Genomic DNA, 21,969 nt, shown 5'->3' on the forward strand with positions numbered 1-21,969 from the left:
GTAGCTGGGACTACAGGCACCTGCCACAACGCCGGGCTATTCTTTTGCTGCAGTTTGGCCGGGGCGGGGTTTGAACCTGCCACCCTCAGTATATGGGGTTGGCGCCCTGCCCACTGAGCCACAGGCACCGCCCATTTGCTCCTTTTACTCCAAATACTCCATTCTCCAAATACTACAATTTCTAACCACCTTTCTGCTTGAGGGGCCTTATCTAATAAGTAAAACTAAAGAAAATAAACAAAATTCGTAATGTAATTTGGGTACGAATGCTAAATTAGTTTTATTAATATGTGACAATATGACCATGATAAGGGGTGAAACACGATGGTTTAGGGAATATCAATGAAAAAAATGAGAGAGCAAGCTTCAAAAGAGACACTAGGGTGGGGACCTGCTGTCATACTTGTTTTCCAAGTACAGGTGGAAGAAAACACTTATTTTTTCCAAAATCTAAAGGTAGAATTCTTTTTTTTTTTTTTTTTTTTTTTGGAGGAACTGAGACTTTTGTTTGTTACTAGCAAAAGAATCTGTAGCCAGGTTGAGTTCGGAACCATAGGCTTTGCTCATCCTCTAGGAAAGAGGGCAGGCCAGGGGGAAGGCTGCAATATTTGTCATAAAGATTTCATCTTAGGGCAAAACTGGGAGGTTCCCAATATTGAAGCTGAATATTCTTGAATTGAGATACATTTAAACTTACCTTTGCCTGGGCACGCTGGCTCACGACTGTAGTCCTAGAAGTCTGGTAGGCCAAGGCAGGAGGTGGGAGGATTGCTTGAGCTCAAGATTTCAAGACCAGCCTGAGCAGAGCAAGATCCCATCTCTACAAAAAAAATAGAAATATTAGCCAGCTGTGCCAGTGCACACCTGTGGTCCTAGCCAGTGGGAGGCTAACGTAGGAGGACTGCTTGAGCCCAAGAATTTGAGGTTGCAATGAGCTATGATGATGCCATTGCACTCTAGCTGGGGAGACAGAGTAGGACTCCATCCCAAAAACCAAAACAAAAAACAAAGAACATTAAAACTCATCTTTTCTTTGATTCTGTCTTGAAGAATAAGTAGACAAAATAAAATGGTATTACTGGAGCTTGTATACAAAGGTTTGGGAAAGATGGGATATTTAATTAAAATTACTGCTACCTGTTGAAAGTTTGTGCTTAGAAAATTTTATTAGGTTATAAAATCATGGGGGTTTAAGTTTTGTTTCTTATTTTGTCTTAAGAAGTAGATTAGTGATGCACATTGTCTTCCCTGATAGGTGTTAGCAATGTCTGGTAGGATTGTGAAACTCCTTGCTGAAACTCTGCATGAACACTTGACCTGGAAAGTCCAGGTCCCACTCTGACCTGGAAAGCAGAGCCAGTGATTGAAGGATTAGACCCAATCTTCCTTTGCTCTCATATGTTAAGCCTTTGAAGTGCAAGGGACCCAGGCTGTCCAAGTGAGACACCCAACTCCTGGGCAGAGCTGAACTCTACAGGACCCTCCAGAACAGCCATGCCTCTCTTCCCCAGAGCCCACCAGAAGGCAATGTGTAGAGGTGGCTCCAATAAAAATCATTTTCTTTGCCACATAATCAGGATATCAGGTACAATTAATTTAGGGAGGTCAATTGACATTATTTCCAGAGAAACATTTTTTATTGCTCTCCAGGGACAATAAGAAAATGGAGAGATTTTGGTTTTGCCTTTTGGAGACCCATAGGGGAGAAAGAGGTGCTGGAGAAATAGATGATGGCCCAGCAAAATGGTGGAATAACTGGTACAAGGAGGACACAGTACCAGAAAGAAATGTCCAGTGAGGAAGGGAAGATGAGAAGATGGAGGATGCTTCATACACACTTTCATATTGTTTATTTGGCTGTGCCTGTTCTAGGCCCCGGCTATCTTCATGGTTCTCCATGCCTAATTCAAGGAATGGGAAGGGAGCTGCACACCATGGGGTGGAGAGAAGAGAAGAGACCCGAGGAACAAGGCAAAGCCCACAGATGTAGAATTCCATGTAAGCAAGAAAGAAGAATTCCGTGAGCCACTGAATTTCACACTGGGGTATCTTTGGAGAGATCTTAGAGCAGTAGGTTATGTGAGATGGAGCTAAGCAAGTTTTAAAGACAGACTAAAGAGAAGGATCGCACAAAGTTTGGAGGTCTGGGTACCACCCAGGGGGCTGTTACATGGGTTACATAATCGCTGACACCAGAGAGGAGAATGAAGAGCTCAAGGATGGTTCTGTGTGTGCATCAACCTGTCACTGATTTCATCTGTTACCTTGTCCATCCGCAGTATTCCTCAGCATCACTCTCTGTCTCCTTTAAACCTTCAATAATTTTGTCAATGTTTAAGGAAACTTATTTTCTAATTCACAACATAGTAGAAATGGACTCCTAATGTAGTGTGGCCACATCAACTTGAAACCAATGGAACACATGCCTTCCTTGTAAGCAGGGAAACTGGGTAGAGGGAAGAAAAAGAGCTCTTTCTGTCATGTCCCTCATTGGTGGAAAGAGGTTATTTGCAAAAAAATCTAGTAGACTGCCTGGATGAGTTTTTTGCAGCCCCAGGGGTGCCATGTGGCAACTATATCCCAGGTCAAGCTACAGAGCTGCCTGTGGCCCATCGGCACTCAGCACATGGGGACAGGCAGCAGCCTGCAGTCTGAGTAGAGGGTGCTGCTCCCTCTGCCCACTGCCCCCTTCGTCTCCCCACTATTTCCTCTACCCAGGTTCCTCCACCTGGAACTTCCCATCATTCCACTGGCCTGCTTGGACATACCGCTGTGGTCTCATGTGGCTTATGGGTCACCATGCAGTGCCCCATGTCACTAGAATTGACTTCATTTTTTCTCTGCCCAGAAACTCAAATAACTTCAATTTCTTCCCATAAATAAGGAATCACAAGGCTTACTTTTTAATATGTATCTGTGTCAAAGAATGTAAAATATTTTATTAAAAATGAACCAAGGATACTGAAGATTTAATTTAGCATCCCCTCATCTCTGCAATTAATCATACTTCTTGTAAACAGCCAGTATGTTTTTAAGTCATAAAGCATTAAGTCCACACCAATGAAAAGTACTGTGTTTGGAATAAGAAATAGGCCTGAACCTGACACATACACCAAAAGTGAGCTCACCTTCCCCCTGAGGTACTCAGGTGAAGTTCAAGCTCTGTATCTTCTGTGAAATACGAAATAATGAAAAAAAAGGTACAGTTTAAAAAAGAAATAATAATAAAACAGTGCTTGCAAAAAAAAAAAGTGAAAGGCAGAAAATAAAATAGGTCTCCAAAAGTAATTCTTTAATGACTCTCATGTCTATTCTAAAATAATGCATGTAAAATAACATCTAAATTCCTCCTGCTTCTCTGTGCTGTACACACAGCTCATTAGCAAAGGGGCTGGGTTACTGGAAATGAGAGCATTAACTGAATGAGCAGTTTCCAGGTCTTCACAACATTTTCCCTGTAGAGATAATTCCCGGACCTCTCCCACTGGCCATCATCGGCCTTTGTCTGACCTCAGCATTCATTAAAATGCTGGCCTGTCTTCCCCAGCTCAGGCTGTCCCAAACAATGTCAATGATGTCTTTGGTCTCTGCTAATCTGATTTTTGCCTCTGTTCCTGAGATGTTTCCTTGAATGGGTTTTGAGTCTCTCCTCTAAACTTGAAATCCACTGTGATGCTCCCCTTTTGTTCCCTGTGGCAGGCCCACGTCTGTCCCTTGTACTACTTTTGTCAGCCTCTGAGAGTCAAAGTTGTTCATCAGAACAAATAATAAATGGCAGGAAAGGGTACTCAAAGGAGGAATAATGCATTTTTCAGAACACTTACCTACGTAAAGAAATTAAAAGAATAGTTTCCCACTGCCTCTTAGTAAATAAGAGTATATGGTAGCCCTCTAAACCTGGGAAAACATATACACATGGAGTATACTATGCTGGACGTATATATACACATATATATTCTTCTGCCTCTACTATATTGGTGAAAACTCACATGATAAAGATCAGCACTGTATCAAGTTGGATAAAAGGGAGTGTTGTGTAGCGAGAGGAAATAGTTCTTAAGTCAGGTATCAAAATAAGGTCAAAGAATTTCAAAAGTGGAGTCCTGGAGGGAATGAAGTAAGAGGTGGGGGTGGGAATATGGGATCCAAAAAATGAGATTTAGGGGGTATTATCATTACAGGAAAGGGCAAAGTCTTGAAGTGTAACCACAGAAGTAGGTGGCAAAGTGGGCTAGAGACATAGTCATTGGAGGCAAGGCGGTCACGGAAATGAAAATTTGCTGTAGAAAGGTTACATATATGGATGGTAAATCACCAAGAATCATGACAGGACGGAATAAAAGGGAATGACTGTGAACCCAGAGCTCAAACCTTCTAGAGCAGATGGGAAAGTATCTCACAAAAAGTTGAAGGGAATATTTGGAAAGCACAGAGACTTTGTTAATGGCTATGAGTTCCTAAGGACATAAGGAACGAGTTTGGGGATTTGGGGGGTGAATTGGAGATGGGGAAAAGGGCCCAATTGTATGGAGAAGAGAGACTGGAGGATGAGGCTTGCTGGGGACCCTGGGCTTCTTGTGCAGCTGCAGAAATAGGGATATAGGGTCAAACAAGGTTATCCAGATGCTGGAAGTGAGACAGCAAATTTTAAGGAAGACAGACTTGCCAGAGGTGTGCTCCTGGGCTCTCTTGCTGCTCCCGTTGGTGGTGTATAGACCCCGCAAGCAGGGGTGTCTTGTGCCAAGCACGAATAACTGGAGATTTCTCTCCAACCCCCACTCCCACCTGCCCCCTCCACATGGTTCCCAGTCTCTTCAGAGAGCTAACAAATAGGTTTTGCTCTCCACACACAAGAAGTGAATGCTTGTGCACACTATGGTATGAAGAATTTCAAGGTGGCATATCCAGGGTTAGGATGGAGGGAAAAGGGCTGGCTCCGTGCTAGTGTCTGCTTTCCTTGGCTTAAGGTGATCCCTGAAGCTCAATTCAATTCCTAATTCTCTAATTCCATGTCCCACCTTTCACCCTGCCTCCTGGCCACTTACACACCCATAAAAGATTTCTGCAAATACCCTTCACTCAGGCTACAGCATCAAACTTTCCTAAAGGTCATCTCAGCTTGCCGCACTCTCTGTTAATGATTCCCAAGTCCCCAGATAACATCTCACTTCTGAACACCAGAAAACGGGTTTGCAATGGTCTCCTGGGCTTTGAGCACATCAAATGTGCTGTCCCAAGCTGTACTGATTACCTTGCACTGTGCCTGGCACCTTAACCTGTTCCTCTCCCATCCCAGTTAACATGCCCCATTCATCCATTTGAATAACACATCTTTTTCTCCTCCTTTCCCCCGTATTTGTTGGCCAGCCATTTCTGTCTATTCAGTCTCTGAAATTCCTTCAGTCTGCTCCTCTCCTCCTTTGCACGGCCTGCTTTGTACACAGCGTATCTTCTTTCAAACAGACTTGTGGCTCAGCGCCCATAGTTCAGTGGTTAGGGCGCCGGCCGCATGCTCCAGGGCTGGTGGGTTTGGACCCAGCTGGAGCCTGCCAAACAACAACAAAAATAACAGCTGGGCATTGTGGAGGGCACCTGTGGTCCCGGCCACTTGGGAGGCTGAGGCAAGAGAATCGCGTGAGCCCAAGAGTTTGACGTTGCTGTGAGCTCTGACACCACAGTACTCTACCGAAGGTGACAAAGTGAGACTGTCTCAAAAACAAACAAACAAACACAAAGTCTGGGGAGGTAGTCTCCAGCCCGCCTGCCCCGTAGCCATCAGATGAAACACAAATGTGTTTCCCTTCTTAAAAGTCTTCTGAGACTTTGCATGACATCCAGGAGAGAGAGCAAAGTTCCTAGCCCTGGACACTTAATATGGCATGTCTGTCCAGTTGACACTCTATCCCTAGACTCTGGCCACCAGCAAGGAAGGCAACATCTGCTTTTTTGATCTTTGAATTCCCAGTAACTTGGAAATACAGAACATACCACTATAAATATCAAGTGAATTACGGCAAGGGAGCAGAGGAACAGGATAAAAAGCCACTTGGTTTTCAACTTTCTCTCCTGCAAGTTTACACGACATCATTTTCTATAACCCAATTCTCACTACCAGCTCATTCATCTCTGCCTCTTATCATGAATTGCAAAGAAATAGAAATGTTTTTATTTGACGATTAGCAAAGACATATCAAGGAATGGAAATGGGGTGTGGGTATAAATTGTCTTGTATTGGTCCCTGCCCTACCATTTCCCAGATACGTAACCCTAGGCAGGATACTTAACCTCTGTCCTCACTATCATCACTTGGAAATTGAGGAAAGTAATAGTACCTAGTTGAAACAGTTGTGAAAAGAGGTCATGTGTGGAACAAGAAACCCCCAATAATCAGTGATTGTTACTTCAGCCGACACCTTCACCTTCAAGCTTTCTTGATTAGGACTTCTGAAAAGGGTTGTAGTATGGTTCCTTGTTAGATAACTACTTTTGACCTAAAAGAAAAAAACAGAGACAAACTTAGTATAAGTAGAAAGTTTATTTGGGCCAAGTTTGAGAACTGCAACCAGAAAGCTTAGATTCAAGTTGCCCAGAGAGAATCTGAACGTGTACTCCAATTATGGTCAGGTACAAATGAGTTTATAAAAGGAAAAGAAGCAGTTCCTAAATTGTTTATACCAAGAATTACATTAAAATAACATAAGTTATAGGAGGATTGGCTATCTGTTGTTCTTTGTATTCCAAATTCCAGGAATGTGAAGATAGTGGATAAGGCAGGAACAAAGTGCCTTTAGACAATTGTTTCCAGGTGTGGGTTGGGGGAGGCGGGACTGAAGTCCATACTCACACCTTAAGGGCCTGGTCAAGTTATTTTGCATGCCTCATACAGCCCAGACTGCTCGGAGGATACTTTTTCTTTCTGACAATGAAGAACATGCATGTATTTCCTAGACTAGGATGAACCGTGTATTTACTTTCTCCACAGAGTTCAGGCCATCCAAAGTTGGCCTTAGATGGAGGTTGGGGAGTGTTTGTCTGTTTCTCTCCTTTCTTTTCTTCTGTCAACGTGTTCTGCTCCTCTGTGCTCTCTGCCCAGGTCTAGTGGATCCTAGAAGAGAGGCAGCAGGCCTGCAGCTCTCTGTAGAAATAGGCTTGAGCCTTGTGGGGACAGCCAGCCATCTGGCCTAGACTTCAAGTTCACAAGGAGCCCTAGAGATTGACTTTCAACATTATTTCAAGATTCATTTCTTCTTACATCATAAGGATGCATTTACATAACTAAAAAAGCTTTCATTTTAAACCCAAGTTCTGCGACTAGAATAAATATCTTTTTATGAATGGTATTATATTATGAGTAGCATATTACATTGTATTTTATGTTTGTGTATGATTTTGACCTCTATGAACAAGTTTATATCATTCAACCTGAAATTTCAAGATGTCCATTTGTTGAATATAAGTATTTTAAAATATATACAACCATCTCTATGTTTCTGCTATCACATCTCTTCACTTTTTAATATATGGAAGTTCACATATTAATTTGGAAAGGAAAGCTTTACTTTTCATAAAGGGTTGCAGCTTGTGGGTGGCCATTCTTGCTGGAAAGCAGGGCCCTCCACATGGGCTGGAGGTAGGGACAATAGGAGGAGGAATTTATACTGAGCAGGATGGTCAAATATACATATTTAACAAGCAATAGAAATCATGAATATTTATGAAATGAGAAACATGCTTCTGCACAATGGAACTCTCAGCCCTTTTATGGAGGTCCTCATTCAGAACTGGCTGCTCTCGGGCAGCGCTCATAGCTCAGTGGGTAGGGCGCCGGCCACATAACACGGAGGGTGGTGGGTTCAAATCAGACCCAGCTCAATTAAAATCAACAATGACAACTGCAACAAAAATAGCTGGGCATTGTGGCAGGTGCCTATAGTCCCAGCTACTTGGGAGGCTGAGGCAAGAGAATCGCTTAAGCCCAAGAGTTAGAGGTTGCTGTGAGTTGTGACACCATAGTACTCTACAGAGAGTGACATAGGGATACTCTGTCTCAAAAAAAAAAAAAAATAGGTTGCTCTCTGTGTCAAAAAGGTGAAACACGAACACAGACCCGCTCTGTGGTCTGTAGACAATTTAAATACCACATCATAGTCAGTGGTCTTTTATCAGGAAAGAATGCTGGTCTGGCCCTTAGGAAAAGAACCCTGGTGGACATTGGGGTGGGGGAGTAAATGATGTGTGTCTATGCCCCATCCACTCATGGCTGGGAACTCAGTTGTAACTTTTCTCTGGGGTTCCTTTAGCCCGGAAGGCATTTATTCAGTCAGTAGTAGGAAACTTCAGATTTTATTTTAGTTCACAGTTTTGCCCTTTTGGCCAAGATATGCCAGAGGCAACTTTGACAGCCAAACTTTTATTTTGTCCCAACATTCTCAGGGTGGTGTGGCTACCTGCCCTTGCTCCATCTAGGAGCAGGTGGGAGGAGCAGGGGTGGAGCAGTCTCCATCGCTCTACCCATGCTCCATTCCTGCTCCCGTGGTGAGACCCTGTGGTGGTGAGGAGAGGTTGAGAGCCAAAAAGGCTTACAGCCAGATGAATATTTGGGGTCAGCCAAGAACGGGGGTGGGGAGGCCATATGGCTAAAAACCAAAACAAGGTTATAAAACTAATTTATCTATAAGCACTGAGTTATTGTTATCTTGGTCTAAGTTATGGACTTGTAATAGTTAGCTATATAAAACATAATCATTTTGTTAAAACCCGTCGAGTTAAAGAATTTAAATACTTTCCCATCTGGGTGCCTGTCCTTGATTTGAAGAGTCTGCACTATTTTATCCCACAAAACTGGCCCTCACAATCTCAAGGGCACACTTGTCCCATAGTAGTCCCTGGGCCTGGGGAGGGAGGTGCCTGTAAGGCAGCAGGGCATTGGCAGAGGAAAAACAACCAGCCCAGCCCAGCGGGATGCTGGACACAGAAGATTTGCAAGCTCTGTTGAACCATCTCTAGTCTACAGGATAACATGATTCTGATTTTTGCAGAAGTAAAATGAGAGATAAATAACATTAGTAATTTGACAAAGGAGAATTTGGATGTTAGAATGGAAAAAAAGGAAGGGACTTACTCCATTAGGGAGCCAAATAATAACATCATGAAGAAAATTATAATCTGATTTTTTCTTTTTCTAGTAGCCAAAAATAATCCAAGAGTTAGTGTGAACTTCAGACAACTAAGAAAAACTCAAAACCAAAAGAACAAGGCTAGAATTTAATAATGGGTCATTGAAACATTATTTTCTCTCTCAACTTTCCCATTTTTCCTAAAGAATAAATCATAGTAGGACCAATTTTATTTGCAAAATAAATTTTAGTCTCGTTATACTCAGCTCGATTATTTGCATAAAATGCATTAAGAATAATCATTGGTCATATAGACTTTTCTTTTTTAAAGTTGGCTTTGCTAAAAGTTTCTTCATAATGAATCTCAGGTTAGACTTAAAAGCCTATTGAGTCAAGCCAAGGATTTAACTGTACCTGCTTGAATCCGGTAAATTCCTCTTTTTGCAATATCCCAAAGTAACTTGGGATTCCTGGACCAGTTAAAAGGTAACATTGTGGCTGGACGCCTGTAGCTCAGTGGCTAGGGTGCCAGCCACATACATGGAAGCTGGCGGGTTAGAACCCAGGCCAGGCCTGCCAGACAATAATGACAACTACAACAAAAAAATAGCTGGGCATTGTGGTGGGTGCCTGTAGTCTCAGCTGCTCGGGAGACTGAGGCAAGAGAATTGCTTAAGCTGAAGAGTTGAAGGTTGTTGTGAGCTGTGATACCACAGCACTCTATCCAGGGTGACAGCTTGAGGCTCTATTCAAAAAAATAAATAGATAAATAAAATTCTACCATTTAAAGAAGTTTTATATCTGAAGTTTTATCTATGATTTTTATTCATTTAATTCAAAGCAATTTTTAAAACCTTTAACTTAGCAAATGTTTTAAACTAAAGCTACATTTCTATGCCCCTTCATAACCCTTTTTACAAAAAACAAATCTTATTTTTCTTACATAGTTTGTATATACAATTGTTTCATTTATGTCTTACAGAGTTTTTTGTTTTGTTTTGTTTTGAGACAGAGCTCTGTTGCTCAACCTGGAGTGCAGTGGCTATGTCTAGTAGTTTCAATCACATATATTAATTACAATGTTAACTGTTTAAAACCTAAATTTTAGTGAAAAACCCAGCAAGTAAGTTGATCTTAAAACATCCAGCAGAGCTTTAGAAGTCACTATGGTGATAAGGAGGTAGGAAGGCTTCTTGGTAACCGGTCCAGTCTCCGTGAGAGCAATCGCCACCGCTTTCCTGGAATTTAAGTGGACACGATCAAGTGACATTTTAAAATTTTGCTGGAAGTGAAGACATGAGATTGAAGACATCTCTTTTAAAAGAACCAAAGCATCAAGAATTAGTAAGCTGTGTGGGCTGGACTACTGCCGAAGAGCTGTATTCATGCAGTGATGATCACCAGATAGTGAAGTGGAACTTGTTAACCAGTGAAACAAGTCAAATAGTAAAGCTTCCTGATGATATTTACCCTATAGATCTTCACTGGTTTCCAAAAAGCTTAGGCATAAAGAAACAGACTCAAGCAGAAAGCTTTGTTCTCACAAGTTCTGATGGTAAATTTCATCTGATATCCAAGTTAGGAAGAGTGGAAAAAAGTGTAGAAGCTCACTGTGGAGCTGTACTTGCAGGAAGATGGAATTATGAAGGAACAGCATTAGTTACAGTTGGAGAAGATGGACAGATAAAAATTTGGTCCAAGACTGGGATGCTTAGATCAACTTTAGCTCAGCAAGGAACACCAGTGTATTCAGTCGCTTGGGGTCCTGATTCAGAAAAGGTTCTTTACACAGCAGGCAAGCAGCTGATCATTAAACCTCTTCAACCAAATGCTAAAGTTTTACAGTGGAAAGCTCATGATGGCATTATTTTAAAAGTAGATTGGAACTCAGTCAATGATCTTATTTTATCTGCTGGTGAAGACTGTAAATATAAGGTGTGGGATAGTTATGGCCGCCCGCTGTATAATTCACAACCTCATGAGCATCCTATTACCTCTGTGGCCTGGGCTCCTGATGGAGAATTATTTGCTGTTGGATCGTTTCATACTTTACGCTTGTGTGATAAAACTGGGTGGTCATATACTTTAGAAAAACCCAACACTGGCAGCATATTTAATATTGCATGGTCAGTTGATGGCACTCAGATCGCAGGAGCCTGTGGAAATGGACATGTTGTTTTTGCACACGTGGTGGAGCAACATTGGGAATGGAAAAATTTTCAAGTTACACTAACGAAAAGAAGGACTATGCAGGTTCGTAATGTCCTTAATGATGCAGTGGATTTGCTGGAATTCCGGGATAGAGTCATCAAAGCATCTTTGAACTACGCGCACTTGGTTGTTTCAACGTCTCTTCAGTGTTACGTGTTCTCTACAAAGAACTGGAATACACCACTTGTATTTGACCTCAAAGAAGGAACTGTTAGTTTAATTCTGCAGGCAGAAAGACATTTTCTTCTTGTAGATGGTGGCGGTATCTATTTATATTCTTATGAAGGGCGCTTTATTTCTTCTCCAAAATTTCCTGGAGTGAGAACAGATATTCTGAATGCACAGACTGTATCTCTGAGTAACGATACCATAGCAATAAAAAACAAAGCTGATGAAAAAACAATCTTCCTCTTTGAGGCATCAACTGGAAAACCATTAGGTGATGGAAAGCTTCTTTCTCATAAGAATGAAATCTTGGAAATTGCTCTGGATCAAAAAGGACTTACCAATGATAGAAAAGTTGCCTTCATTGATAAAAATAGAGATCTCTATATCACCTCAGTGAAACGATTTGGGAAGGAAGAACAAATTATCAAACTTGGAACAATGGTGCATACTTTGGCATGGAGTGATACATGCAATATCCTTTGTGGACTTCAAGATACTCGATTTACAGTGTGGTATTACCCCAATACGGTCTATGTAGACAGAGACATTTTGCCTAAAACATTATATGAAAGGGATGCAAGTGAATTTAGTAAAAATCCACATATTGTGAGTTTTGTTGGAAATCAGATAACTATAAGAAAAGCTGATGGCTCCCTGGTTCACATAAGCATATCACCATATCCTCCCATTCTTCACGAGTATGTCAGTAGTTCCAAGTGGGAGGACGCTGTAAGACTTTGTCGCTTTGTTAAGGAGCAAACCTTGTGGGCATGCCTAGCTGCTATGGCAGTTGCTAATCGAGATATGACAACTGCAGAAATTGCCTATGCAGCCATTGGTGAAATTGATAAGGTTCAATACATCAATTCTATAAAAAATCTTCCATCAAAAGAATCAAAAATGGCCCACATACTAATGTTTAGTGGGAACATCCAGGAAGCTGAAGTAGTGCTTCTTCAGGCTGGCCTTGTGTACCAAGCAATCCAGATCAACATCAGTCTCTACAACTGGGAAAGGGCACTGGAGTTGGCCGTAAAATACAAAACACATGTTGACACAGTTCTTGCTTACCGTCAGAAGTTTTTAGAGACATTCGGTAAACAGGAAACTAATAAACGATATTTGCAATATGCAGAAGGACTCCAAATAGATTGGGAGAAAATCAAAGCCAAAATTGAGATGGAAATCACTAAAGAACGAGAGAGATCATCAACCAGCCAGTCCAACCAGAGTGTGGGTCTAAAGCTCTGATCTAAAGGTCTAAAGCTAGCCTTTAAGAAGTTTATCTTTGAAATGAATTTTGATTAACCAAGGACAACCGCATTTTGGTTGCCAAAGAAAAAGGCATCGTCTTTACAGATAAGCACTCGCTATGTATTTAATACTAAATACACAATTGAAAAAATGCAACACAAAATAATTGATATAACTCCATCTTTTGTATTTTTCTAGTCCCATAATTAGCAAAATATTACTATATACTCATGCTTGTGTGGTATTGATCATATTCCAATATTTTGGAAAATAATTCCAGATAACTCAGATAATCCACTTTTTGTCTATTACTTCATCCTTGAATCTTCAGCATAAACAAATATTAATACTAATAATAAAACATTGGACTCTTTAAAGTATATATGTTATTATTAATTTCTATTTGACTTGTAAACTGTAAAGTGCTTTCAAAAGTTAAAATTTATATAACAAAAATACATGAGGATAGATCTGTGAAAATGTATAACGATTCAGATAACCACACACACCAAAATTATATGAATAGTAGAAGGTAGAAAAGTAAATAGTGAAAGGTAGAAACAAATATCTATTGACAGGTGAGTGCATGTGTTGTATACACACAATGGAATATTATTCAGCCTTAGAAGAAATGAAATTCTGATATATGCCACGACAAAGATAAGCCTCGAAAGCATTGTGCTAAGTGAAGTAAACCAGATGTAAAAGATGAAACATTGTATGATCCCACTTCAGTGAAGTACCTAGAATAGGCAAGTTCATAGAACAGAAAGGAAAACGGTGGTTACAGGACTAGGGGAGGAAGAAATAGGGAGTTGTTTAAAGAGGATAGTTTCTGTTTGGGAGGAACAAGTTCTGAAAATGGACAGTGGTGATGGTTGCTCAACATTATGAATGTTAACACCACCAAAGTGTACCCTTAGAAACAAGGAAAATGGTGACTTTGCTATGTGTATTTTATCATAATTTTTAAAATATTTCTATAATGGATAAGTATTTTCTTCATTCTCACTGAGAATATTCAGTCAATAGGCTCTGGAGTCTGAATTGTGAAAATCTCCTTAGGTGATAAACCTTTGACTAAGCTTAATTTATTATGTCCCCAAATTAATTACTACTACCACAAAAGTTTTTAACAATAACACAAATGCCCCTAAGAAAGTCTTCCATGAACCCATTTTTGCAAATTTATGGGAAAGGGATTACATCTCTTACCCCCATGTTAATTACTATGTCTAGCTTTCTTTTATAGAAATGTTTTCTTTTCAACTTGTTTCTTATCTTTTCTGGAACATTGGAATAGTCTGTCTTGATCCAGATGTTGGGTACGAGTGTGCATTCAGTTTGTGAAATCTGCTACAGCAGTTTACTTGTAAATTGGACTGTTTATATGTGTTCTATATGGTTCTCGTTCAATGAGAAATTTAAAAAGAAAAACTTGTTTTAAAGGGGTATGTTTTACGTTATGTATATCTTACTGTAATAAAAAAATTTTTTAAAAAGAAAAAAAAAAAAAAAAAACATCCAGCAGAGATAGTATTTGACCTGCCTGACCAAGAGGTTCATGCGAAAATGCCTAAATGACATTTTGAAGACATTTTTATTTAATTTTATGGATGATTTAAAAACTATCTTTATTCATTAACTATTACTAAAGTCACATGAACTTCAAAAGCAGTGGGCTAGTTTTTCTTTAAGGAGCATAATATGAGCATTCACTCATATTTATACATTTGTATGGCACTATAGACATATACACATGTCCATAAAAAACAAATACGAATGAAGATTCCATAGCTTTGATTCTATAATTCTGGCCTTGAGACTGAGAGGATAGCTGGATTTAAACCCTGTCTTGAAAACAGAACAAGTTAAAGTTTACTTGTTTTACACATGGCCCAAGTCCTTGCTGGGCTTCAGAAAAAACTGAGTAGCAGTCCATAGTTTCCTCTTCCTAAGAGAGAGGAAAAAAAATATTCAAATTCAAATACCTATTAAGAAGGAGTTTGGGTGTGTTAGAAGGAAGACTGCTGGAGGGGCCTAACAGAGCCATTCATAAACCCTTTCCCCTCCTCGTCCTCCTCTCCGCCTAAGAAAAACACACAAAGGATCTGGCCAGCCCCACCTGCCAGAAGTTTCCTGCTCAAAGACCCTAACCTGATAGGTAACCTGTGGAATGTGTTCACCCACTGGGCCCCATATAAAAGTGGTCTCTACCTGCCCTCCAGGTGCAGAGGCCATCTTTACACTGCCCAGGTGGGTCACCCTCCCCTTTCAATAAACCTGGCCTGAACATCTCCTTTGGGGCCCCATCTCTGGATGCCATCGTTTACACCTTTCAAAGACCAAAATCGATATTAAGGCAACATAAAATCACAAGAATTTATCATAGGTCTCTATGAGGAGACCAACCTCATTTGAGTCTCTGGCCCCTCAAATAGAGAGGGAGAGAGGGAGATCATGGGACGGTCATAGGACTTCCATGGGACTGTCTGCGCAATGCCTCTATGTTGTGTTCTGTCTCAATGATATTTCTTTAAGTGTCTTTTGTTTCTTTGACCACACAGAAGTCAGAGATATCTCTAAGTCTTTAAACTGCACCCTTCCTTTACAGACACGAATAGAAAATCAGCAGTCCTCTGTAGTAACCACTCTCTACCTCAAATGACCATTGTTAATCACCTCTAAAGCTGTGCATCTTACTGGCAACAGTCACCTCCAGCTCTCCTGGACTGACCCCAAGTATAAGAAATGTGCCCTAAATTTCCCTGGAGCAGCTACATCACCAGTCCAAAGGCCCAGAGAACTAAGTTTTGTTGGAGTTTAATAATATTCATGGCAGCACCTTTAATATTCCTGGTGCACCCATAAAACAAGCAGATGCACTTGTGTCCCCAGGGCCTATGGAACTGATTGGCTTCAGAGGGTTCTAGAGGACGTTGGAGGCTGCTGCAACCATAGCCCCATCATGATTGCCCCCTCTCCAGTCATCCCGCCAACTGACCAGCTGAACCCGGAACCTGGCAAGGGTTTTCTGTGGCCCATTTGGGGGCATGTTGTCTGACCAGCCAGTTTTATGGTCTTATGTAATCCCAAATGACAGAGATCAGGGCATCCAGGCTGGGAGGTGTAGGTGGTAATTAGATTGGGTAGCAACGATTAAAGAGTTTATTTTAATGAAGGGATGGGAAAGTTCTTTGTCAGAGCCATACATTCAGATTTCCACCCCACCCAACCCCCGAGACCAAACTCTGACTTTGTACCGTTGAATCAACAAAAGGGAATAGAGTTTTATACCTGAGAGGAATCTGTTTATGGTTTTCAGACTTCATCAGGAAAACAGAAGACCCCCAAAGGGGCGACCAACTCCTTTTTTCTGAGTTCCTTAAGAGGTTCAAGTCATTAGGTTTTCCCTTTAGGATTTTGTCATGTGGTACCAAAGATGGAAAAACAGGAAGGATGGGGAAGTAAAAAAATGGAACAGACTTAGTGCAAGAAATGGCTAATAATTCTGGCTTTTAAACATTTTAACCAAAGGTCCTTTTCAGGCCAACTAATAAGCCTTAACCAAGGTTGATAATTAACCAAGGATGCACACAGTGTCAACTTCTACAAGGTCTGGAAAAACCACAAAACAAACAAACAACAACAAAAAACCAGCTCAAAGACAGAAAAGTCTCATCAGCCATAAACCAGGTATAATCCACATTTTTGTCTGACCATATTCTCTAAGGTTTCTGCTTCTTACCACACCATTTACACACAAAAGCCCAAAAGCCTCATGGGCTTCTCACAGGGGAAGAAAACAGGATATTAAATATCGTTTAGGGCTTGAAAGCAGAAAAATAGATTTGGAGAGAGAGAAAGAGTTAGCAAAAGGGGGTCTGGTTATGTAAATGATGCCCCAGAGAAAGAGATGATACATATTTCTTTTCAGAGTTTTAAAGGTGTCGGACTCCCAGTTAACCTTTTTTAGACCAGGAAAGAATAAACCTGGCTGCAGTTCCATCGGCAGATACAGAAACAGATGTCTGGGGTTAAGCTTTGTTTAGTATCCCAGATATTCACAAGAATTTCTCCATAGTCCTTAAACGTGTTGGCCAAGGAAGTCCCCGATGTGAATCAGCTTGTTCTATCTTCCCTTCGTTTTCTACACTCTCCCTTAGAACTGCGGGTTTCTGTAGCTGTAGTTACCCGGCGAGGGCATCCCTCCAGTGCTCTTAACGTGAGTGTCTTCACCAAACCTATGGCCAAGTCTGCGTAGATCCTCCGCAAACCCAGGACCTCCGGAGTCTGGATGGAGGGAACTGGAACTAGGGAGACATGAAGGGAAGGGACAGAGAATAAAGTCTCGAGGATCTTTATCCCAAAGGTGAGAGCGCCTGGGTCCAGGGGAGCTGACCAGTGATGTTGGAGAGACAACCGAGCTGTCCCCAGGCTCCTGCAGACATCAGTGCACTGACTTGCAAGCACTGAGGGCAACTGGGCATCTCCCGCAGCCCTTCCTGGAAGCCAGCTTGTGAAGTGAAAGACTATAATGGGGTTTATAGTTTAGAAAGGAGAGATTTATTGCTCACAAAGAGCTGCAGACCATGGGTGGCCATTCTGGCAATCTGGAAAGCAGGGCCCCCAGCCACAAGCCAGGAACACAGGCTTTAAGGCAGGGACAAGGGGAACAGGGAATTCTATTGAACAGCGTGGACTAACACGTGGGTTTCACCAGCCGGAGGAGAAGTCATGACTATTCATGACAGGAGGAGCACGCACCCGCGCAATGGGGTGTTCGGCCCTTCTATAAGGTCTGTATTCAGAAATGACTGAGTCGCTATGTCAAAACGATGAAATAGGGACACAAACGCCACCAGTGCATGCTCCACAGACTGTGTAAAACCCCTTCATGCTTGGTGGTCTTTCGTCAGAAAGAATGCTAGTCTGGCCTTGAGGGGAAAAAAGTCCTTTCGGCTATTAGCAAGGCAGAAGGTAATATGACACATGTGTTACTTCCAGGCCTATCATGGCTGGAAACTGGGATTTTAGGTTTCCCTGGGGTCCCCTTAGCCCTAGAGGGAGGCTGTTCAGTCAGTGAGAAGTGCAGGGGGAGGTAGGGTTTTATTTTAGTTCAAACTCTGAAAATGACCTGGCTAGAGGAGGTCTCCTTTAATCCTCCAAGAAGCCCTCCGTGAAATACCTACAAGGCAAATCTTTCTCTTGCTGATAATAACCATCTTTGATAGCATCTCTTCAATGCATTTTTGTGTTGAAAAGATCTGCCTCCCTTTTTAAACAGAGGTAATAAGGGGAAGGAATAAAAGGGGTATGGAGGGCCCAACTCTAGTCACATATGAAATTATAATAATCATGAGTCACCTATTTCACAAATTACTCGGAACATTGCATGTGATAATATACTGCGAGGGACTTTAAAGAGTTAAAAGTGCAATCATGAAAGGCGGTGCGCTCCAAGGTCCACTTTTCGTCTGTGAACTCTGTGTTTCTGGCCCGTGGTGAGAGATAAGTACGAAAAAATTGGGAGTAAGTATTTAGAAACTGTTATAGAAATTTGACAAAGTAATTTTATGTCTGTTGAACCAAATAATAAAAGATGTGGGCTTATATTTTGTATGTCTAATTCTTTTTTACTTCATCTTCCTATAATTCATTTTCATTGTATTTTACAAAGGCAAAGAAAAACCTGTCCTTCACTGCACATGGTCTGAGAAGCATAAATAAAAAGGCATCATTATTTCTGAACTTTTGCTAAAAAAAAACACTAAATGTCTAATTATAAACTAGTCATAAGTTGTTATTTGAGTAGCACTGTTTTGTACCAACTATAAGGAGTTGCCAGCATACAAACAAGTTGTTAAACAGGTTTGGATTGAGTAACTTGGTTATTTGGTTGGTACAAAAACAACCCAGGAAACAACACAAACCAGGAGGTTATGCTCTTTATCTACAAATTTTCAATATCGCAAAAGATAGCTAAACTATAAGATTTGATAACCAGTGAAATATTCTGACAAAGGAGAAGATAGGTGTCTGACTTCCAAATTAGAAAATACCTCTCATCCCCAGCCCCACCCAGTATGGTGGTGGGGATTGGGGTAATGATGGGGCTACTGCTGCAGAAGCTGCTTCAACAACAATATTCAGAAAGAGTATTGGGCTACCTTACCGTGTACTTCACGGGGAGGAATGGGGGAACTCATTGGTTGTGTTAATTAAATTAAATGAGGTTTCTTTTTCTCTAAGACTCTCTGAGCGGGCAGTTAAGAAGGTGTTGTCAGACTTGAAAGCCCTGGTTCTTTACAGCAAATGCTTTCACAGGAAACCCCTGAAGTTTGTTTCCCCTGACTGACCACTCAGCATCAGGATGACAGGTAAGTAGGCTTCATCCTGAACTGAAATCCAGCAGTGGCGAGCGCTGGGATTCTTATTTTCCTTTTGTTGCTATTGCTGTTTGAAAAGATTGTAAAGACAAGTCTGGGCTTGGTGACAAACATTGCCAAAATCAATTAGTGACATCTGGCATGGGAAAGGAAAGAAAGGGAAATCAGCACGAGAGCTAATTTTTGCTACCCTAAGTCCAGACTAAAAGATGCAAACCTCCAAACCTTTCATTTCAGCTGAAACCAGGCTGAATTATTAAGAACGTGACTTTCTTTTTTTTTTTTATGTTTGGGACTAGCAAAATGGAAATAGACATAGAGAATGGCACTGAGGTAGGTAATCTTATTTGCCATCTGTGTTTTCCTCATTTTTGACACCTGTGGGAAAGCACTGTAGCCTGACTGGCTCCTGACCAAGAGTCTAAGAGGCATAGTTTTATGTATTTCCTACCACCCAGGAATCCTTGGAACAGGACTCAGGCCTAATAGAGAAGCCCAGGCAATGGGTCCAGGTCCCATTTTAGGTTGTCCTTCTAAATTATGATTTTGTGAGGCTCCCATGATTGACACAAAGATTGTCCCCGAGAGAAAAGATCTCACCCTCCCCCACACGGTCATAGCCTTACCCTATGTTGATGGGTTCTCATCCTAAGTGATGCTTTGATAACTCAGGGTAATTAATGATCTTACATAATAAAAAAATGTTGACTTCAAATGGAATTTAGTATTTTCTTCAATTACAAAAGTCTGAAATGAGCCTCAGAAGCATTCACAGTACTTAGCACTTTGTTATTAATGGAAGTAACAATTATTTTCATTATTTCATTACAGTTGTTGGAGGTATCTTGAAACGACATTTACCCTGGTCATCATTTGAAAGAATGTTGCTAGGTCTCAATATTTAATGTGTTAAATAATGTTGCACATATTACATTATTGTATTACTATGACACAAACATTTAAATATATTTTTATAATTGCATTTTGGTACAATTGGTTTTCTTTGCATTCCTATGCATTTACTTGTATATACTTTTAAACATTCTGAGATGGTATCTATAGAGTCCCCATTGCCAAAAGACTCTTTGCCACAGAAAAAGGCAAAGCCTCCTGGGCTTTCACAAAACAAGGAGGATTATAGATTATCTGTAATCCCTTGGTACTGAATCAGAGATACACAAAGATACAGAGTTTTGTTGTTCATGCTTCCTCCTTTTTGGTTACCAGGTGGGTGAAAATTGGCAACTGCGTTTATTTACCGGTTGTTTATAAAACTGATGTATGTCGAAAATTGGCAACCATGACCATTTCAGCCTACATATTTTAGGCTGGCAATGAAACACTAAAAACCATTAGAAGCTTATTTCGGATGTACTCATTTATTGTAACAGTCCCAATTTTTTCCCTTCTATACTTTATAAAATTTTTTTCTTCATGTTAAGGTTTATTGAGGGAAAAAAAATCCCCAAAGGACACATATTCTTATTCCCATCATTGAGGAGCTTGGATCAAAAAGCAGTGACTAAGTCCCCAGGTCTCTATTCTAGATGAAGTATTCCTAGAAAGAGGATAGTTCATTTCTCCCATGTATATCCTCTTATAAAAAGACGTGGAAATTTGACAAGACACACTCCAGTACCTTTCCCGCCCTAAAAAGAATCTTTAGCGCTTTACTCTAGAAAATTCGCTTCTTACTGGATCAGCGAATAGAAATGTGCTTGAAGACTAGGGAAGCGAAAAGGTTCGCAGGTTGCTCGAGGGTTTTGTGTGGGTTCTCTGGGAAAGGACGTGAAGGAACGCCACGTTTCGCACCATCTGCCCGCACCGGGGCGCAGGAGGGCGACTCGGGTCCCGTAAAGGCCTCCCGGGCAGCAGGTTTACGGGGACAAAGGTCAGGGCCGGCCCGGGGCGGAGCCTCGGCGGGACGGGGCGGGGCGGAGCGCGGCGGGCGCCGCAGCCGGGAAGCCGGCACCGCCCACGGTGGCGCGGGGCAGGCCCGAGCCGGCGGCGCGCGGGTACCACGCCATGGGGCGCCTGCTGGGTCTGAGCCTGACGGGGATCGCGCTGGCGCTGCTGGGCGAGAGGTTCCTGGCGCTCAGGTAGGTGGGGCCCCCGCGCGCCCCTCCTGGCCGGTCCCGGGCCGGGGGCGGCCGCGGGCGGCGAGCGAGGGCGCAGGCCGGGGGAGCGCTGCTCGGGCCCGGGACCGTGTCTTCTGCTTGCTCCCTGTTCCCCAGCGGCTGGAACCCCCTTCGTCATCACCCTCAGCTTCTAGGAGACACCAGCAAAGTTTGGAGTGAACCGCGGCGCTTTCTTGAAAGTTTATAAGCCTTTGCTGCTTACAGAGCTCTTTTCTGCCTAGGCTGACAGAGCGAGCGCTCTTGTTCGAGGGGCCAAGCTAGTGCTTCAACTCCAAAACAAAACTGTGACTCATGCCCTGCAACTTTAATTAGAAAGATGGACTTCGAGTCATTGATGCTGCTGCTTTTTGTTCCCCAAACCAATACCACCCCCATCATTAATAAAGTTCTTCTCCTTCCCTCCTGCAGCTTTCTAATCTTGGCACTGTAGATCAAAGGCAACTGAAATATTCAACTACTGTTCTTGCATCACTTCCTTATTTATCTGTTCCCCAGGGAACCCTGAAGCCAGAATGCCAAACAGTCCTGCAGGACTCCAGCTCACATTGTAGTTACAGTGAAAAGTCGCTGGTGGGTAGAGTCATAGTTTCTAAATTTTAAATTTCAAATTTTATAAGCCTCATGCAAAAGAGATCTGACTACTGAGCACCTGCTATGTCCTGTGTTCACTTGGCGTTGCTGGTAGAGTTAAGG

General features: G+C 41.8%; 2 protein-coding genes across 2 annotated transcripts in view; both read left to right on the forward strand.

The window, feature by feature from the left end:
- The first annotated feature begins 10,284 nt into the window (after window positions 1–10,284).
- LOC128560388 (intraflagellar transport protein 80 homolog) lies at window positions 10,285–13,123 on the forward strand. The gene has a single exon (XM_053553980.1). It carries the CDS (start codon window positions 10,413–10,415, stop codon window positions 12,744–12,746), a length of 2,334 nt encoding a protein of 777 aa, XP_053409955.1. The 5' UTR covers window positions 10,285–10,412; the 3' UTR covers window positions 12,747–13,123.
- Window positions 13,124–21,057: 7,934 nt separating this feature from the next.
- Window positions 21,058–21,969, forward strand: part of PON2 (paraoxonase 2) — a 28,951-nt gene continuing 28,039 nt past the window's right edge. The window contains exon 1 of the mRNA XM_053553983.1: window positions 21,058–21,237. Coding sequence (XP_053409958.1) covers window positions 21,164–21,237 — 74 coding nt within the window. The 5' untranslated portion in view covers window positions 21,058–21,163. The remainder of the gene's footprint in view (window positions 21,238–21,969) is intronic.

This window comes from Nycticebus coucang, chromosome 11 (assembly GCF_027406575.1).
Source record: "Nycticebus coucang isolate mNycCou1 chromosome 11, mNycCou1.pri, whole genome shotgun sequence".
Lineage (NCBI taxonomy): Eukaryota > Metazoa > Chordata > Mammalia > Primates > Lorisidae > Nycticebus > Nycticebus coucang.

Bases quoted from the DNA above. Each gene is read 5' to 3' on its own strand.
- LOC128560388 (XM_053553980.1), top strand. From the start codon at position 10,413: ATGAGATTGAAGACATCTCTTTTAAAAGAACCAAAGCATCAAGAATTA.